Raw genomic sequence first — 18698 nt, 5'->3', positions numbered from 1 at the left:
CTTTCTTTCTTTCTTTCTTTCTTTCTTTCTTTCTTTCTTTCTTTCTTGCTAGGCAATGGGGTTAAGTGACTTGCCCAGGGTCACACAGCTAGTCAAGTGCTGAGGCTGGATTTGAACTCAAGTCCTCCTGACTCCAGGGTCAGTGTTCCATCCACTGTACCACCTAGCTGCCCCTGAATTCTTTTGAGTAATCATGGATCTCATTTAGGAAGCTCTATGGGCTTCCAGGGCTTGCTCCCATCAGCACATCCATATAGAAACAGGAGCATATGTGGAATATCACCGTCTATTAGCAATCTCTCTTCCACTTGGACTCTGCTGGAATCATTTAGTGACAAACACCTTTGTCAGACATACATTTAGCTATTTTATGCCTTCTTTGATATTAATCATCACTGTTAATGAACAAAGTTATCTAGGTGTCACATCTTTCAAGGAAGCTTCGATAATTACAACACATGGGAGATACACACCTCCCTGGAGGAGAGTGTTTAAGGTGGTATTTTGCTCTATTGAATCAAAAATCTTCATAGTATAAAACTCAGCACAGAAGAACCTTGTATTTGCTGCCTCTTTTAGTTGCATGCTTTGAAGATGTAGTTCATTCTAGAACACTGTTTGAGAAAGCCTATCACCTTCTTAAACCATTTCAAGGATGGCCTCTTTAGATTATTTTCACAAGGATTTTGTAGATGGGAAAGTGGGCAATGTGACACAGTGAATAGAGTGATGGTCCTGAAGTCAGGAAAATCTGAGTATAAGTTCTGTATCCAACACTTAGTAGCTGTGTGGCCCTGGGTAAGTCACTTAACCTGTCTGGGCCTCAGTTTCCTCATCTGTATAATGGGGAGAATAATACTTGTATCCTGCTAAGGGATTGTTGTAAAGTTCAAATTAGATAGCCTATGTGAAGTACTTTGCAAAGCTTTAAAACCATTATATAAATATCCATTATTCTATGGGTCAATAGTTATTGAATTTCCTTGATTGCTTTTTTTGGGAGAGTAATGAACTATTATTTTTCTTCCAAGCACTTGTTATCATCACTGTTTTCAGATAATTTTAAGATCCCTTAATGCCTTCAAAAATTGGTTGCCTCCACCATGGGGCTCATATACTTAGCCTAGTCCAGTTATTTTCCCCATATTTATTTTCTTTAGTGATATTTCTATTTCCTCATGCAGCATACCAGGGGTTATGTTAAGAGTTCAAATAGGACAAGTAGTTCCACTGGTCATTAATGGAGAACATAATTTATTATAGAGATCATGACAGATCTTTTTCATTTTTCATGTTTTCCTCCTTCTAATTTCATCCTTCAGTGCTTTTGGGGGTGATCTGGCTTAACTGGGCCTCTTGCCAAGCTTTCTGTAAACCTGTTTTTTCCTCTACTGATTCTATTTTATGAGGTAATGCAGCTTTTAATCTTTTGCCATCTTCTTCCATAAGATTTTGCAAATGAGTTTATATTCTAAACCATAGTTTTCTTTAACTACCAACAGTCTCTATTTGGCAAGAAAATCAAGTGTTTGTTGCCTGAAATAATTTCTAGGTTTTAAAAAATCTCCTCATTGTGGTAATTGATTTGCATTGGTTAAACTTCCCAAGGAAATGGTAATAGCCCGAGTTATATCTGTTCTTTTAGACAATTTTTTTCAGTGTCAAAAGCTTTAAAAATATATCAAGTTGGGGTTTCCCCAATTGTATTCCTCATTTTTATTGTTTTAACTACTATGACATTATCTTTGCTCTAACAAGTTGATGTTGTGACTACGCATAGTTAATTTGAAAATGGCTCCTATACTGGTCACCAGTTGTTTCCTGTCTGTAGATTGTAATCACTTTCCTTTTCACGATGTTATTCAGTTATTCAGTGCTTGCTATGTCCAGTGCCCCCTGACTCATATATATACACATAGGTATATTATATATGTATACATATATACATATACACATATGTATATTATATATGTATACATATATATACATAGAGGTCTACAAGTCTTTGGTCTGTCTCATTTTTCAAAAAACTTCTTTTTTTTTTTTTTTTAGTGAGGCAATTGGGGTTAAGTGACTTGCCCAAGGTCACACAGCTAGTAAGTGTCAAGTGTTTGGTCTGAGGCCGGATTTGAACTCAGGTCCTCCTGACTTCAGGGCCGGTGCTCTATCTACTGCGCCACCTAGCTGCCCCTAAAAAACTTCTGAATCATGTTTTCTAGCATGTTTTTTTACCTTTATCTCTGGTTAGTGGTTACCTTTGCATCAAAGATATAAACTATTAAAGTATACATTGATTTAATTTGGAAGATCATGTTGAATTCTTCATGAAATTTCTCTACTTTCTCATACTCTGAAACAGATGTTGGTACATGTTGCAATGATCTTTTTTAAGTACTTACCATGAGCACTGCAATAAAAGATGACCAAGGGTAGCATGAAATGATGTTTCTTCTTGCCTTTGGAAACATGACAAAATCAGTTTCTTTATTTGCCTATCCAAGAAGAAGCTGTGTGATGACCATTCCTCCATGTAGCTGGACCTTCTTTTTTCTTTTCTGGTTTCATTTATAGTGGGAATGTCAAGGTCAACATGACTCATTTCCTCTAGGTCCATTTGTCCATTTGTTGGCCACTGGACAAAGATGTCACATAGAGGGTATTAAGAGTTAAGTTGCTGGGTATAGACAGTCCAAAAGCATCCCCTTCTCCACTACTTTGCCATCATCACTACAGAAGTGAAAGAGGGCTGGTGGGCTGGCTAGAACTGGAGGCCATTAAATTTTTTTTCTCTGTTTCTAATATTGCCATGATCAAAGAATTCCTTACCAACCAGCAAGCCTACTAGTGATAACTATTTAGCTAGGGTCTTAGCTAGTGGACATAATCTGTTTCCCAGACTATATTCAAACATCTCCATTAACATAGCCTGTGAGAACCCAGGGACACCTGTATCTACGAATCTATGATTAGCATTGGAGTTGGACTTTGTTAAGCTTTGTAATCTATTGTAGAGTTAATACTCTAACTAAGGCAATAGAAAATATTTGTGGGATTGCTACTCAGTATTCAAAATATTCATGAATATTTATTGAAATATTCATGAAAATTTACTGAAATATTTGTGAAAATATTCATGAAATATTTATTGATAGCAACAATCTATTATATAATACATACTGTGAATGATACAAATACTAAATAATATTTGGTACTTGCTGTCATAGAGCTCATGATACAGTAGGACACAAGACTACACAAGTAAGTGTAACAGGGATTATATCTGGGCTCTAACTGATAAGTCCTTGATTCCATGTTTTTTAATCAGTCCTTCTCATAAAGCTTCCAAAAATGGGCATGTTCACCCAGCATTGACTGATATGGAAAGAACCAAAAGGCCAGAGAACACATGATGGATCGTGTGGCCGAGGCACAACCTCGGAGAGGAGAGAGAAAAGGAAGACCTGATGACACTGACCCAAAGAATAGCTAGTTCTGGCCCTGGAGAAGCTTTTCTATCATGAGGCTGTGATGCTGAAGTTATACCTCTGGGAAAAAGGAGGATTCTGAGTTGAGCAGTGTGGGAGGGGGGGAAATTGATGTAGAGTAACCAGAGGAAGAATCAGTATCCAGATTCAGATGGCCAGTGGCTGCCCTTGAAGAGGAGACAGATGCTAGTTAAGGAATACCCGTTCTTAAGTTCCCCGAGTGGACTTTGATATTTTGAGAAGCTCTCAGTAGAAAATCAGTGGAAGATGCTGGAAGTTCCTGGTCTTAAGCACCAGGAATTCCTGGGTTGGGAACACACCTATAAATTATAGGCTGATTAGGTCTCAGAAAAAAACATAGAAATATTGTGGTACTTATTTAATATATATTGTTTTATTCCTTTTGGTTCTATGGTAATAAGCAAAACACTATATATATATTATATATTTTAATTAGGTAAACATATATGTATACATATATTGTATAATACTACACCATCATGGCTTGACAATATATATAATATATGTATATACACACATGCATATATGCATACATGTATGTACATATGCATATACATAGATATATACTTATTTATATAGTCAAACCATGATCAGAAATTAACTCTGCTATGTCACATTCACATGCTTAGAGTCCTTTGAAATAAAGCATGAAGGGAGAAGACTTTAATTTCCAATAAGGTAAATGTCAGTAGTTTTAACCCACATAAACAAAAGTTCTTTGGGATCCTCCATAATTTTAAACAATGGTAAAGGTGTTCTGAGACCAAAATGTTTGAGAATCGCTGTCCTATAGTAATGAAGATGCCCTTCCACTTACAAAAAGGGTAGAAATGGGGATGAGGTTATCTTCTTTTTGAGAACTATAAAGCTTAGCATTTTTCCTGAGTTCCTTCTGGTGCTGGGTGAAGTACATAACTGCTAGAGTAAAGGTGAGACTGCCCGCATGTGGGTCCTCATTGCTGAAAAGGGTCACGTTAACTGGGCTATACCACCCTCTGGTGGTTAAATAACTACAATACATAATTATAAGTGCATTAGCACAAAGTGTCATTCAACGTCTGCGATTTGGAGTATCATTGGTAGCAGCCAGAGAAGAGAGCAGGCTTAATGAAGGAGGTAGTATTTGAACAGGTCCATAGATTAGAATGGATATCATTTGGTGGAAGAGAGAGGAGTGGGAGAGTTCTAATCATCTGGAATCACACAAGACTTGGAGGTGGGGCAATTACAGGACATGTGTGTGAGCACTGGGAAAGAGGGGAAAGAGCAAGCCCTCCAATTCAGCCAGAATGTAGAGTGTCTAAGGGAGTATGTGTGGTAAGAAAGGTAGGGTGGCAAAACTGTGGACAGCTCTAAATGTTAGACTAGGGAGATGGAACTTAATTTGACTGACAATAGGGAACCACCCAAAGAATTTGAACAGAGGAGAGGACATGATCAGATTAGAGGAATGAGAGAGTTAAGTAGAATTTTAGTTGTACATTTATGGATTGTGAAATGCTGCCACAGGTATCTGAAGGGACAGTGAATCATCTTTCCCAAACATCTGAATAGAACGGAAATGTATTTACTCAGCTTAGACTTGGAATTGTAGTGGGGTAGAAAGAGCACTAGATTGGGGACCTGGGTTAGAATCCCAGTTCTGCTCCTTACTACTTGTGGAACTTTGGGGAAATCACTTCTTCTCTGGGCCTTGGTTTCCTTATCTATAAAATGAAGGGGCAGAACAAGATGACGTCTAAAGTTTTAGCTCTGAAATCTATGATCCAACATAGCGATGCCTGTCAGGGAAGGGATGACAGGGCTCCCCCAGTCTTTTTTTTAGTAGGTATATATGTATTGATTGCACATATATATAACCTATATCAAATTGCTTACTTTCTTAGAGAAGGGGAAGGAGGAAGGAGGGAGAAAATTTGGAACTATTTAGAAATATTTGATAAGATATACAGGCAATGGGGTATAGAAATCTATCCTGCCCTACAGAAAAATAGAAGGTAAAGGGAATAAGAGAAGGGGAGTGATAGAAGGGAGGGCAGATTGGGGGAAGGGGTATTCAGAATGCATGCCATCTTGGGGAGGGGGGAGGGGAGAGATGGGGAGACACTTTGGAACTCAAAATCTTCTGGAAGTGAATGTTGAAAACTAAAAATAAATAAATTTTAAAAAAAAGAAATGATGAGCAGCCAGATTTCAGAAAAACCTGGAGTTACATGAACTGATGCTGAGTGAAGTAAGCAGAACCAAGAGAACATTGTACACAATAACAGCCACATTGTGTGACAACTAGTTTTGATAGACTTAGCTCTTCTCAGCAATACAAATGATCTAAGACACTTCCAAAAAACTCATGATGGAAAATGCTATCCACATCTAGAGAAAGAACTATGGAGTCTGAATGCAGATTGAAGCATACTATTTTCACTTTTTTCTCTTGGTTTTCCCCTTTTATTCTGATTCTTCTTTCACATGACTAATGTGGAAATATGGTTAATATGATTGCACATGTATAACCTAAATCAGATTACTTTCTGTCTTGGGGAGGGAGGAGATGGGGAAAGGGGAGGGGAGGGAGGTGGGGGGAGAAAATTGGAACTCAAAATCTTATAAAAAATGAATGTTGAAAACTATCTTTATGTGTATTTGGAAAAATAAAATCCTATTTAATAAGGGAAAAAAGTGTATATGTATGCTTAACCTTACAGACATGGGATATTTACATCATTTATATAAATTGCAAATTAGATGTTTTTTAAATACACTGAACTCCTTGGAATAAAGGCAGTAAATAGTTCTAGTAGACCCACAGGACCTGGAAATTGGCATCCTGAAGATAGAGGGCTTCAAAGGAGTAGTAAACTGGACCAGGACAGCTCTTAGAAGGCAAGAGTGAGACTAGAACCACACAGAGTTAGGACCAGAAAGGGGCAGACAAGTGAAGGAAAGAACTCATGAGGGTAAGGAGCAGGTCAGAAAGACAGGAAGCACATGTGGGAGGATCTACTCCCAGTCATGTTCCCTAGACCATGGGAAGAGGCACATGTGAACTTATCAAACTGGCTTCCCTCCAGGCCACAAAGAAGGAAGGCGTCAATTTCCTTCCACAACATACTCTTTTTCTGGACAGCTTTTCATCATTCATCACTTGCTTCCTAAAGACATTAAGCTCTGTTCCTGTGAGATTTTCTCAGATCTCTGGATCTTCTTTTTTTCTGTATGCATTCCTCATTCATTCATCCTTGCATTTAACAAACAATTTTTATTAAATACACTCTATGCTCATGTTAATGTCTTATCCATCCACCATAAACTCCTGCCAGAGAGAATCTCAGGGGAGGTGCTCACACCACTGTGTTCTGTACACCACTGTGAGCATTTCTGGTGCCCAACACATGGCCAATAACCTGGATAGCATATTACGCTTAGTGAGTCAGAAAATAAGGAAGAGCTGGAGAGTTCCAAGTAAGTTTTTGGTTGTTTGAATTTGACTTCTCCATTTGAGTGAGTCCAAGTCATATTAAAATCCAGTTTTCAATTATCAATTTTCTTCTTTTACTTACTCTCACACAAACCAAAGTGCCAGATGGTTATCTGGCATGTGGGAGTAAGGTGAACTTTTTACCTCTTTTTCCCCTTCTAATTAATAACAATAACAATTCATTTTTTAATGCTTTAAGATTTATGAAGCAGTTTTCTCACAATGTGCAAAGTAAGAAATGAAAATTTTATCCCTATTTTACAGATGAAAAAAATTAAGGCTCAGGGAAGTCATTTGACTTGTCTAGAGATATGCATCTTGTAGAGCTGAAGATTGATCTTCTGATTTTAAGTCTAGTACTCTTTCCAAACACATGGTGTCTCTCATGTAACATTCATAACTCCCAGCTATATAACACTTGAAGGTTTATAAAACGCTTAAGCCATAGTTATCCTAGAATGGGAGTCAGGGAAAGGTGTTGGAATTTTCCCTGAAGGACATACCCATGTTCATCCTGTGCACCCTTACTGCCTCCGTGAGCTCTGGAATTTCCAAAATGTCCACTTCTGCTTCCAAAAGATCGATGTTGGCAAAATTATCTGGTAACAAAATCTTCTGGGAGCGGAGAAAATTCACTTGAAAAGCAAGAGAAGATACAGTGAGTTAATGAAGTTGTCCTTAGTCTTGTGCTTACTCAAACTTTAATTATTTCTTTTCATTTTCTATGCTTTCCCCCAATTTTCCAGTGTTGATTCCCTTAGACAGTCCTTGGTCTGAAACAATTTGTGATCCCTTTTGATTGGAATTTGATTTTGTTGCTTTAAATGTGGTAAATGTTTAGAATCACTTTCTTTTCCTGTGTAAAAGCATGACGGGCTAAGGCTGGTTTTGTCAGGTTTGGGGCTCCCAAGCTTATGCCTACAGGGTAGAACATACCCTGTCCTGGCATTTACCATTCTAATCCCTTGGCAAGAGGTTGGGTCATTCCAGAAAGAGGCAGTTCTCTTGCCAGTTAGAGAAGAGTTAGCTGGACGAGAAGCCTTGGTTGGCAGGCTATACTTGCAGGTTGTCCCTGCCTGGGCTGGAATATGTTTGGCAGAAATGGAGTCAACTCTAAAATCCTGCATGAATTAACTAGGAGGCTCAGAAGCACATGACTGATGGCTTTGTAACTGCTATATGGAATAATATCTGGGCTCCTAATCACATCTTATCCTCAAAGCCTAGCTCAGGTATTACCTCATCCAGCTATTTTTATATAATCAAAATATAATCAAAATGAAGACAAGTCTTCAACTCGTTTATATTCTCTAAGAACACCAAGTAGGATGGAGAAGGTGAAAGAGAAAAGTTCCTCTCAGATAGGAGGGGATATTCTTTTTAAAAACTCCAAGGAAGGCAATTCTATCCCCTGCTAGCTAATTTCATAGGCAATCCTTGTCTTCTCTTCTCTGTAAGATGATAGAGTTGGACAAGATGATTTCTAAGGTATCTTCCAGCTCTAACATTCTCTGTTCTGAATAGTGGGGTCCAGGCTGACTCAGAGGAGTCACTGGTCATTTGGTGAGCTCTTTGAATCAATTCCTGTTTCATAAGGTTCCTCCTAGCCCTTATGTTCTATGATTCTATGGAACTCATGACAGTTTAAAGCCTCTTTTTCTTAATCAATGGTCAGTAAAAGTTGAGAACAGCTTCTGTGTAATCACCTGGGACTGACAGGGAGAAAAATTGAGGCCTTGTAGAGACAAGCAGCAAGAACTTATTCAAGTTTGGCTCCCAAGATGATGGTAAGACCATCTGAAAAGTGATATTTCTTGAAGTTCAGGGTAGATTGTTTCCTTTTAAACTGTGTTACCTCTCCAGAAACCCTTGAAACCAAAACTCAGAGCTTCCAACTGCTACATTTGTTCACAGGCAGTCTGGAAATAAGGATGTAAAAATAGTCCTCAGGAGGACACAAGGGAGCCTAAGGCCGAGTCATTTCCAAGTTGCTGGGCTCTGCCACCGCTCCCATGCTCACTTCCATTGAGCCAGGGTATGGTGTAAGTCTGGCCTGCTATTTTTCCACAATGGGCATTAGTGGATCGGAATCACAGAACCTCAGGAGTTGGAAGGGACTCGGAAGTCATTTAGTCTAAGTGTACTTGAACAGGATTTCCCTCTGCATAATCTCAGATACTTGGTCATTGTTTTGAATATCTCAAATGCTGGAGAACTCCATCTCTTTATTTCACTTTTAGAAAGTTATTCCTTTTATCCTACCTCAATTTTCCTTTCTGCCACTTAGACTATTGTTCCCAATTCTGCTCTCAGGGGCCAAGCAGAACAAATCATTATTTGATGTTGTGTCCCCTCTCTTACATCTGTGGGGCACATGGGGTTAGGGGGCCTAATGGGGAGGGAGAGGAGCAGAGCATTTTTAAAACAAAATGTAGGTGATAGATGTGGGAAAAGTGGCCAGGAGGGCAGCACAGCCCAGCCCCTTTGGGCCTTGCCTGAGAAGCTTTATAATCACCTATGAAACGGAACTCGCTACACTCGCACTCTATCAGAGCCACATTTTCAGCCAGCCACAGCAGATTGTCTTCTGTCACCAGGGTGGGGTACTTTGCGATCAAGTCCAAGGGCAGGAAACAGTAATGGACTTCCTCTTCAGTGTCCAAGAGCGGGGTATCCATGAGTCCCAGGGGAGCTTTATCGTGCAGCCCTAGAGTAGAAAAAGCAAAAGGGAGTTGAAACAGTGGTCAAGAAAAAAATGAGTTTCCAGCATTGGTCTTACTCCTGTCCCAGAAGTCCCTGCAAAGCTTGGAAACTCAAGGAACACAATCCCTGCAAGGGGGCTTTTCTCTCTCTGAAGATAAAACATGTCTTAAGCAGCCCCCATAATGTGGCAAAGCACAGGGATAGAGTTGTCTTTACTCGGCAATCAATGAAAGATGACAGGACTCCCTTCAGGATGTTTTTGTTTAGGGACCCCAATTACTAGCTCTGTTATGAATTTTCAGGTTAGTTTTGGGTTTAGCATTTTTTAAAAAAGATGTCAAAACAACTGTTGTGACCTAGAGATCCTCAGCCATTGGTATAGCTGTACTATTAATAACAACTGATAATAACTACTCAGATTTCTAGTTGTGTATACTTTCAAGGTTTATGAAACATTTTTCTTTGAGCAACTATGGGAAGTAGGGTATACAAGTATTATTGTAGGTTTTTTTTTTAAAGATTAGGAAAATGAGGCTCAGAGAGGTGAGGAGAAATGAGTAGAGAAAAGGGGACAGACATAAGAAATGTTATGGAGGTGGAGTTGTTAAGATCCTAGAAGATGAAAGCCTAGAAACCAGAGAGGTCTGAAGCAAAGAAACCCTACAGGGGTTTCTTAACACAGGAATGGGGACAGTTGAAGACAGCACAGAAACTCTGATCAAGGTAGCAGCTGGAGAGAACGTGGCAGTCGGTTACTTCCAAGGGGGCTATACCAGTGAAAGCTGGGCTTTTCATTGGAAACTCTGAAGGTTTGCTGATGCACTTCCAAGTCCTCCAGTAGTTCAGAGACGCTCTCTCAGCAACAGGGATATCTGCAGGCCTCACACGTAAATGGTGTTTCCCTTCCTTCAAATTATCTAGAGTCTGTTGAATAGAAAAAGTTGGTGACTTGGTAATATTTAATCATCTGAATTCCCCTAATGTGGAAAATAAAAGGGTAAGTAAAATCCAACTTACCCGGGCAAAGTGTTTTGGTATTACGTCATTAAATTTCTAGGACAATAACATAACATGCTGAGAGCCACTCTAAAATAACCCATTCATACCTTTACTTTTGATTCTTAAAACAATTTTATGCTATTATTTCCTACTAAGTAACGCATTACTGAGGAATGCCAGTAATACTGGCATTCACATGTCATTCTTACTAATTAGAGCTTGATTTATAGCCACATTAAAAAGGTTTGGCTGGTTTTACAAACACACATATATACATACATGTATCTATACATACATAGATACATATATGTATATATACACACATATACGCACCCATGCATACATACATGTGTGTATATATGTATATACATATACATGCACACACACATACATATTTGTGTCTAATGGTAGCCATCTCTAGGGTGGGGAGGGGGGAAGAGATGGAAAAAAAGGAAGTATATGATAACTATTATATATTTAAAAGGAAAAGCAAGCTGTACATAATAGATTTGCAATTTTATGTGTAATCCAATTCTATTTTTTTCTATTATATTTTGTTATGAAAATGCTTATTTTATTTCTTAAGTTCAGAATAAAAAAAATAAAAAGGTTTGGCATTTTCTTCTCATTTTTCCCCAAAGAGTACATGACAGCCCTGAGATTTAGTCCACATATCCAAACTAAAATATCTACCATAACATATCTATTTAGTGATTTACGCATTTTTTCAAAGTTCTTTCGAATACGGTAATGTCATTTGATTTTTATGACGGTTCTGAAATACTCAGGATTCATACTGTCATCCCCATTTTACAGATATAGAAACTGAAGCTCGGCAAGAGTAAGCGTCTTGTCAGGGCCAACTCTCTGAGTGTCAATGTCCTCATCCACAAAATGAAGGGGTTGGACTAGATATCTTCTCAGATCCCTTCAACCTCTAAATCTATGACAATGATGCTAGGGTTGAGAATAGAACATTTGATTTAGCAATTAAGAAATCATGGGTAACTCTTGAGAGAAGTTTCAGTAGAATTATTTACTTCTTCAGCTCTGGAAAGCAACACTCCTCTAAGCTCCTAATAATAGCTCATAATTCTATAATGCTTTGAGATTTACAAAGTTCTTTCTTCACAGCAAACCTGTGAGGTAGGTAGAATGAGTATTGATGAGGTGCTCGGGCCCCAGCCCTAAGATCGTGTCTCTGGAAGCCTCCCAATTTCTCAGTAGGCCCCTGTCCTGTGAGAAAATTTTCTCTTGTTGCAGAATACATTCTCTTATCGGAATAGACAGAGGGTGCCTGGCCCAAAGATTTTGTTGATGGCTGGCCCGAGGATTCTTCCTCCCGCCAGATCCCCAAGGCACATGTCTCTGACAAATCCCTCAATGTCTGGTATACTCCCTACATTTTCCCATTCATAGCTCCCAAAGACACCTTGACCCTTAGATTACCTAATTAGTATCCCTGGCATTCCTTTCCCATGCCCCTTTCCATATAAACCTCAGCACCACCCTTAATATCTTGCAGGGTTCCCATAAGGACCCTTGCACACTTTCACAAAAGCGTTACAATAAACTTTTTGCCACTTGACTAAGAGAAATCTTGAGTGTGTGAATTCATTCCAGGCAACTCTGCCTTGGCATTCTCAGGGTCCCAGCACCCCTAAAACCTCTTCAGTATTATCATTCCTATTTTACACATAACCTGTGTGTCAACTGAGGTTCTTAAATCCTCCCTCCTCTGACAGAAGGCCTGGGTTCTATCTTGAGGATTTCTTTCTTATCATCTGTATGGGTCTTGTTTCCCCCTACCCAGGGATATTCATTTCCTAAGAACACCTAAATGTGGTTTGTTTCTAACACTTTATAGCAAATAATAATCTTTCCCCCAAAATCTGAACATAAAGCAAATTTATAACAGGTCGTGTAAAGAATAGTAGATCACATCACTATAGTTACACAACTAACAGGTACAGAGAATACAAAATCAAACCCTCCCCCACTTCTGAATTTCTATGTTACTATTGAGGGCACCACCATTCTCCCAATTACTCAGGCTCACAATCTAGGTGTCGCCTTCCACTCCTTGCTACCTCTCACCCCTCATATCTGATCTGTTGCCAAGGCCCATGGATCTCATGTCCTGAATACTCCTCCTTCTCTCCTCTGATACCGCACCTACTCTGGTGCAGGCCCTCATCACCACATGCCTGGATTAGTGCAACAGGCTGATGGAAGGGCTGCCTGTCTCAAGTCTCTCTCCACTCCAATCCATCCTCCCCTCAGCCATCAAGTTGATCTTTCTAGGTCTCAAGTGTGACTATGACCTCCCCCTATTCAAAGACTCTAGTAGCTCCCTATCACCCCCAGGCTCAAATGTAAAATCCTCTGTTTGGATTCAAAGCCCTTCACACCCTGGCCCTCCCTATCTTTCCTGTCTTCTTAGCCTTCCTCACCTCCATGTACTCTGTGATCCAGTGACACTGGCCTGCTGGCTGTTCCTCGCACAAGTGTTAAGACATTCCATCTCCCAACCACCTGCCTTTCTACTGGCTGTCTCTGTGCCTAGAATTCTGTCACCAACTTCCTCCATGTCCCAGATAAAATCTCATCTTCTATGAGAAGACTTTCTTGATCTCCCTTAAAGCTAGTCCCTTTCCTCTGTTGATTATCTCCAATGTGTCTTGTACAAAGCTTGTTTGTACATAGCTGCCCATTGTCTTCCCCATTAGTCTGTGAGCTCCTAGAGAGGAAGGATTACTTTTTGCCTTTCATTGTATCCCCAGTGCTTAGCAGAGTGCCTGGTACTAGAAGCTGTATGAAATTAGTTAGGAGGGGAAAGGAGAGAAGGGAGAGGAGAGGAGAGGAGATGAGAGGAAAGGAGAGGAGAAAAGGGAGAGGAGAGGAAAGGAGAGGAGAAAAGGGAGAGGAGAGGAGAGGAGAGAGAGGAGAGAGAGAAGAGAGGAGAGGAGAGAGAAGAGGAGAAGAGAATAGAGAGGAGGGGGTGGAGATGAGAGGAGAGAAGAATATTTGCCTTGGTGTAAAGAGGGGCATTCTTTTCCTAAGAAAATTGGACAAAAGGAAAGAGAAAGGGTGATTAAAGGGTTGGAATTTCTGAGGTACAGACTGTAAAGAAAAAGGCGTTCCCAAACAATGGTTTGTTTTCTCAGGTAAGCATAAGGGAGAGTCCTCTGTTGAGAGGGAGAATGTTTTGAGGGGGAAAAGAATAGGTTTGCAACAGCTATTGTAGGGATTGTGATAGGGAGTTAATCAGCTAAGAACAAAAGGATTCTTATGTAGCAATGAGGCTAATTGACATTTGATAACATAACTTGGTACTATATCTAGTTGGCATGGTGGCATGCCTTTCTCCAGTAGCAAATCAGTAGCACCTGAGTAGGATCAGAGAAGGTGAGTAACCCAGGGTTAGGGTTTGGCAACCTGTGAAGACTGATAAGACAAGGGATAAGAGATGCAAAGGTAAAGGGCAGTTTATATTTGAACTGGTCAATCATGGTTAAGGCTGAGAAGGAAAAAAAAAGTGAAGCTTCAGCCAGGATGGAGAACAGGGAGCTATGGAGGGAGTGTAGGTCACAATAAGGACAAAGAACAAGCTTAAGAATTAAGCAGGAGAGTCAGAGGAATTTCAGATTTCAAGATTCTAGGGTCATAGAATCACAGGGTTAGAGCTGAAGGGATCACAGAAGTCATCTAGTTCAACCCTCTAATTTTATAGATGAAGAAACTGAGGCCCAGAGTCACATGGGTACAGATCATGAAAGTAGCACAATTATGCATCACTGTGAAATCTAAGATGTGACAATCCTTGTGAATGACTAGAGTAGAATGAAGATTTTTTTTTAAAAATTAAGGAGACTGAGAATTATGAGGCCCAATGACTACGCCTTGGCTTAGCTTAAGGGCTGCTTCCTCTCTGAAGCCCTCCGTGATCTCCCTAGCTTCTCTTGATCTCTTTCTCCAATGTTGTTAGCTCACCCTCTCCTCCCCTCTCCACCTTGTATTGTATTTCTCTGTGTTGCTGTGGAACCTAAGCTCCTCCAGAGTAGATATTTTCATTTTTGTCTTTGTATTTCCAGTCCCCAGTGATAATTTTTTGAATTGAAAAGCAGAATCAGAATCATAGCACTTAGAGATGGAAGGGAATTTTAGACATTATCTCATCCAATATGTTCATATTATAGATAAAGAAATTGAGGTCTAGAGAAATTAAGTGACTTGTCCAATGCCCCATAGCTAGTAAGACAGCTTGGGGATACAATGGATAAAAACTTGGGCTTAGAGTCAGGACAACTTGAGTTCAAATCCAGTCTCAGACACTAGCTTTATGACCCTGGGCAAATCATTTAACCTCTGCCTGCCTCAGTCCCCTCAACAGGAAAATGGATATACTAATAGCCCCTACCTCCCTGGGTTGTTGTGAAGATCAAATGAGACAATATTTGTAAAGTGCTCAGCAGAGTGCCTGGCACATGGTAGGTGCTTAATAAGTCCTTGTTTCCTTGTTCCCCTAATAAGTGACAGAAATTGTATTTAAGCTCAGGTCCTCTAACTCCAAATTCAATGTTCTTTCCACTACACCACACTGCCTTTGAACTTATACCAAACACTTAAAAGGTTCATGAGATCAGAGATTTAGAACTGGAAGAAACCTTTTAAGTGATCTAGTTCAACCTATCATTTTACATATAAGAATGTGTATTCCTAAACAATTGATTTCCCCTAGCCTAGGATGTCAGTCAGTCAACATTTATTAAGTGCTTACTATGTGCCAAGCACCGTGCTAAATGCTGAGGATTCAAAGAAAGGTAAAAATACTTTCTCTACCTCACATATTAATGGGATGTAATTAAGATAACTAGATCATAACATGCCAACAGAGTACAAAAATGTGTTAACACGCCGTTATCACTTTGCAAAGGGTAAAAAAGCTCTGATTTAATTGGAAGGGGAGCTTGGCCATTAGCTAGGAAAAGATTTGCCATGCTCTTGGAAGGCCCTTAAAAAGTTAGCTTGTCAACTCTGGAGTTACTCCAGGCAGAAGCCAAAAGTTAAGGAAGAAGTTGGCACCTGAGAGGAATCATTCTTCACCTTTTCCTCCTTCCTTCCTTCATCAACCATGGCATCTGAACAGCGGAGCCACTCTATTAGGCCAATATATTCCATCCATTGATGGCTGGTAGAATGGGCCAGGGGATCAGGCAGATCAAATTCAAGCTATAGTTGTTGAATGCAGACACACATACTCTATGGAGACATGGACACAAAGACGAGCGACATCCAAGTCAGGAAGCAGCTCTCTGGCAACAGAGAAGAGAGCTATGACTTCAAGAAATAATTGGTCCAGGCAGAGTTGAGCTGAAAAAAGAAACAGATCCAGGGAGTCCAACAGAGATGGCGTACCCAATAGAGAATGGAGTGTGGACTCCATGAGGAAAGAGTTTGGTTGGGAGCTGCCTTGGCCACATGTGCTCTCTACATACATGCTATTGTACTCTACTCTTCTCACATGAGTGTATATTTGTGGGAGAATGTGTCCCAGTTTATGTATAAACCTGAGAATACTTGGTAGCTACTGTTGTAGCTTTGAGCTAATTGTGTCTGGCTAGCTGTTAAAGGAAATCTCACTGGTGGGCCTTATGAGCTATGGTTTTAGGAGTGAAGATCACAAGTGACCCCTTCAAAACCTGTGAGAATAGGCACCCTCTCAGGGAGTCAACTTTCAAATTCAAGAATGAGATGGGGAGGTAGTGTAGAGGAGGTGCTACATACTGATGAAGAAATGGAGGCCCATAGACATGAAGTGATTTCTTCAAAATCGCACAGGTGGAAGAGCTGGGATTTGAACCTAGGTTTTCTGACTCTAAATCCAATATTCTTTCCCCACACCCCCCATTATGCTGCCACATTTGTTCTGGGCTGTATCCTCCAAGTAAAGGATGCTTGGTTACCATGCCATATTTAAAATAAAAAACACATTTCAGTCCTTGTCTGTTGGGCTGTGCCAATCAAAGGCATGGAATTTTAGCTATGCTCAGAACTAACAGGATTTGTGTGTATGTTCAGGGTGGACTCTTTAAAACTGTTAGAGGGAGAATTCCATCAGCAAATGTAGATTTGGATTGGTGTGGCTGAATGTTAGCTTGAGGACTTACCAGGTAGTGCAGAGCACAATCATCCTTTATGATTCCAGCAGGCCAAGTCATTATCTTGAATAGTTATGAATTTATCAACATTCATAAGCAAGTTATGCCACAGGGGAAAAAAGACTTGCTATAGCTTTATTCATCCGACCTTATTGGATTTAGAGCTAGAAAGGACCTTGAAATTATCTCATTTTACAGATGAGGAAATTGTGGCATAGAGAGGGAAAGGACCTTTGAAATCAGTTTCTTATTTTACAGATGAAAGAATCAAAACCTAGAGAAGGAAAATTACTGATCCAAAATCACAGTGAGCAGTAAATCACAGCAGTGAGTAACAGAATGAGAGCGTAAGTCATGATAGGAGTTGTGAGGGACTTTAGAAGTTATTTAATCCCACCCCTTCATTTTATAGAGAAAATGAGGCAGCAGAGCCAACTCCTCAGATTTCAAATCCACTGCTCTTGGCACCCCATCAGGCTGCTTCATTTCTGAGAAGGGGATAGTACTCTGTTCCAATGCCATGAAGGATGAGAGATTGCTGCTCATCTTTTTCTCATACTGGCATCATTTGTGATAAACACTAGAAGCAGCTCCAATGAGCACATGGAAAGCAGGAGTATTTGGGCAGCTGGCTGATTGTGGATTGCTTGCTCGCAAATGCAGCAGTCACAGATTCCAAGCTTGGCACTCTTCAGGAGGCAGCCAGAAAGGAAATATAAGCTCTGTGTGCTATAAACACACATTCCCTGTGGATTTCATAAGATGACACAAAAAGGAGTCCCTCTGCTAGGACTCTTAGTTGAAGGCCAAGGCTGTTTTTTAGGCAGTTTTAGTAGTCAATGTTCAGGCCCAGAGAGAAATGACTTGCCCAAAGTCACATAGGCACAAAGTAGCAAAACCAGCATTCAAACCCAGGTCCAAATCCAGTACTATTTTCATCATGTCACACTGATGGTCCCGAATGTCTTTTGGAGAAGTGATGCCGAGAGATCCAATTGCAGATAGAGAAGAAGTACCTATGGAATATTTTCCATGAATACACTCAATTTTAGGAAATGTTGGGATTACAATAGAGAGTACTTGAGTGTCTAAATTGTAGTTTACACATGATATGCCAAAATCTTCTTTTATTTTTTAAAGTTTTTCTTAGCCTTATGAACTCAGAGAAAATAGATGCTAAATGCCCAATGACAGTAATAACATATATACCTATACACATACATCTTTAAGATTTTTTTTAACTTTGGCTGTGATTTCCTTAGTATTGGGAACAATGAGAGTGGAGATGCCTTCTGCTAATGCAGTTTGGCACTTGCCCTGCAGTCTCTGGCCTTGGAGACTTGCCTGGGGAACTGAGAAGTTAAGTGACTTTCCCAAAGTCACACAGACAGTGTCGGTTTTCCCACCTCCAAGGCTGCCTCCCCATTTACAAAGTCTTTTCCCCTTCTTCCCATCCTCACTTCTGGGCAGATTGCTCTCACAATTACCCCCACTCTTTTTCACTCCTATCTTTGATGTCTCTTTATCTACTGGTTTCTTCTTGCAGCCTACAAACATGTCCATGTCTCCCCCATTCTTAAACAAACAAGCACACAAACAAAATCTCCTAACACTAACTCTACATCTCTCTTCTTCATGGTTAAACTCTCACTCTTGATGTCTCTACTTGCTCTCTTCTCGCTTGCTTCTAAACCCTTTGCAATCTGGTTGCAACCTTAATTGAAATAGCTCTTTCCAAAATTACAAATGACCTCTTAATTGCTGAATCTAACAGCCCTTTAGCAGTCCTCATCCTTTTAAACTTTTGTAACATTTGATGCTGGTGGTCATCTTCTCCTTCTGGATCCTCTC

At 40.0% G+C, this 18698-nt stretch overlaps 1 protein-coding gene across 1 annotated transcript in view; it reads right to left on the bottom strand.

Moving 5' to 3' along the window:
- KCTD19 (potassium channel tetramerization domain containing 19) overlaps window positions 1-18698 on the bottom strand; it is a 41296-nt gene that overhangs the window by 16502 nt on the left and 6096 nt on the right. Inside the window, 3 exon segments of the mRNA XM_027847762.1 lie at window positions 7488-7619; window positions 9500-9691; window positions 10461-10611. Of these exon segments, the coding sequence (XP_027703563.1) occupies window positions 7488-7619; window positions 9500-9691; window positions 10461-10611 (475 nt within the window).

Source organism: Vombatus ursinus, unplaced genomic scaffold (genome assembly GCF_900497805.2).
Source record: "Vombatus ursinus unplaced genomic scaffold, bare-nosed wombat genome assembly UNPS02005286.1, whole genome shotgun sequence".
Taxonomy (NCBI): domain Eukaryota; kingdom Metazoa; phylum Chordata; class Mammalia; order Diprotodontia; family Vombatidae; genus Vombatus; species Vombatus ursinus.
The sequence above is the reverse complement of the archived record's forward strand: the minus strand, read 5'-3'. Positions and strand labels throughout refer to the sequence as shown.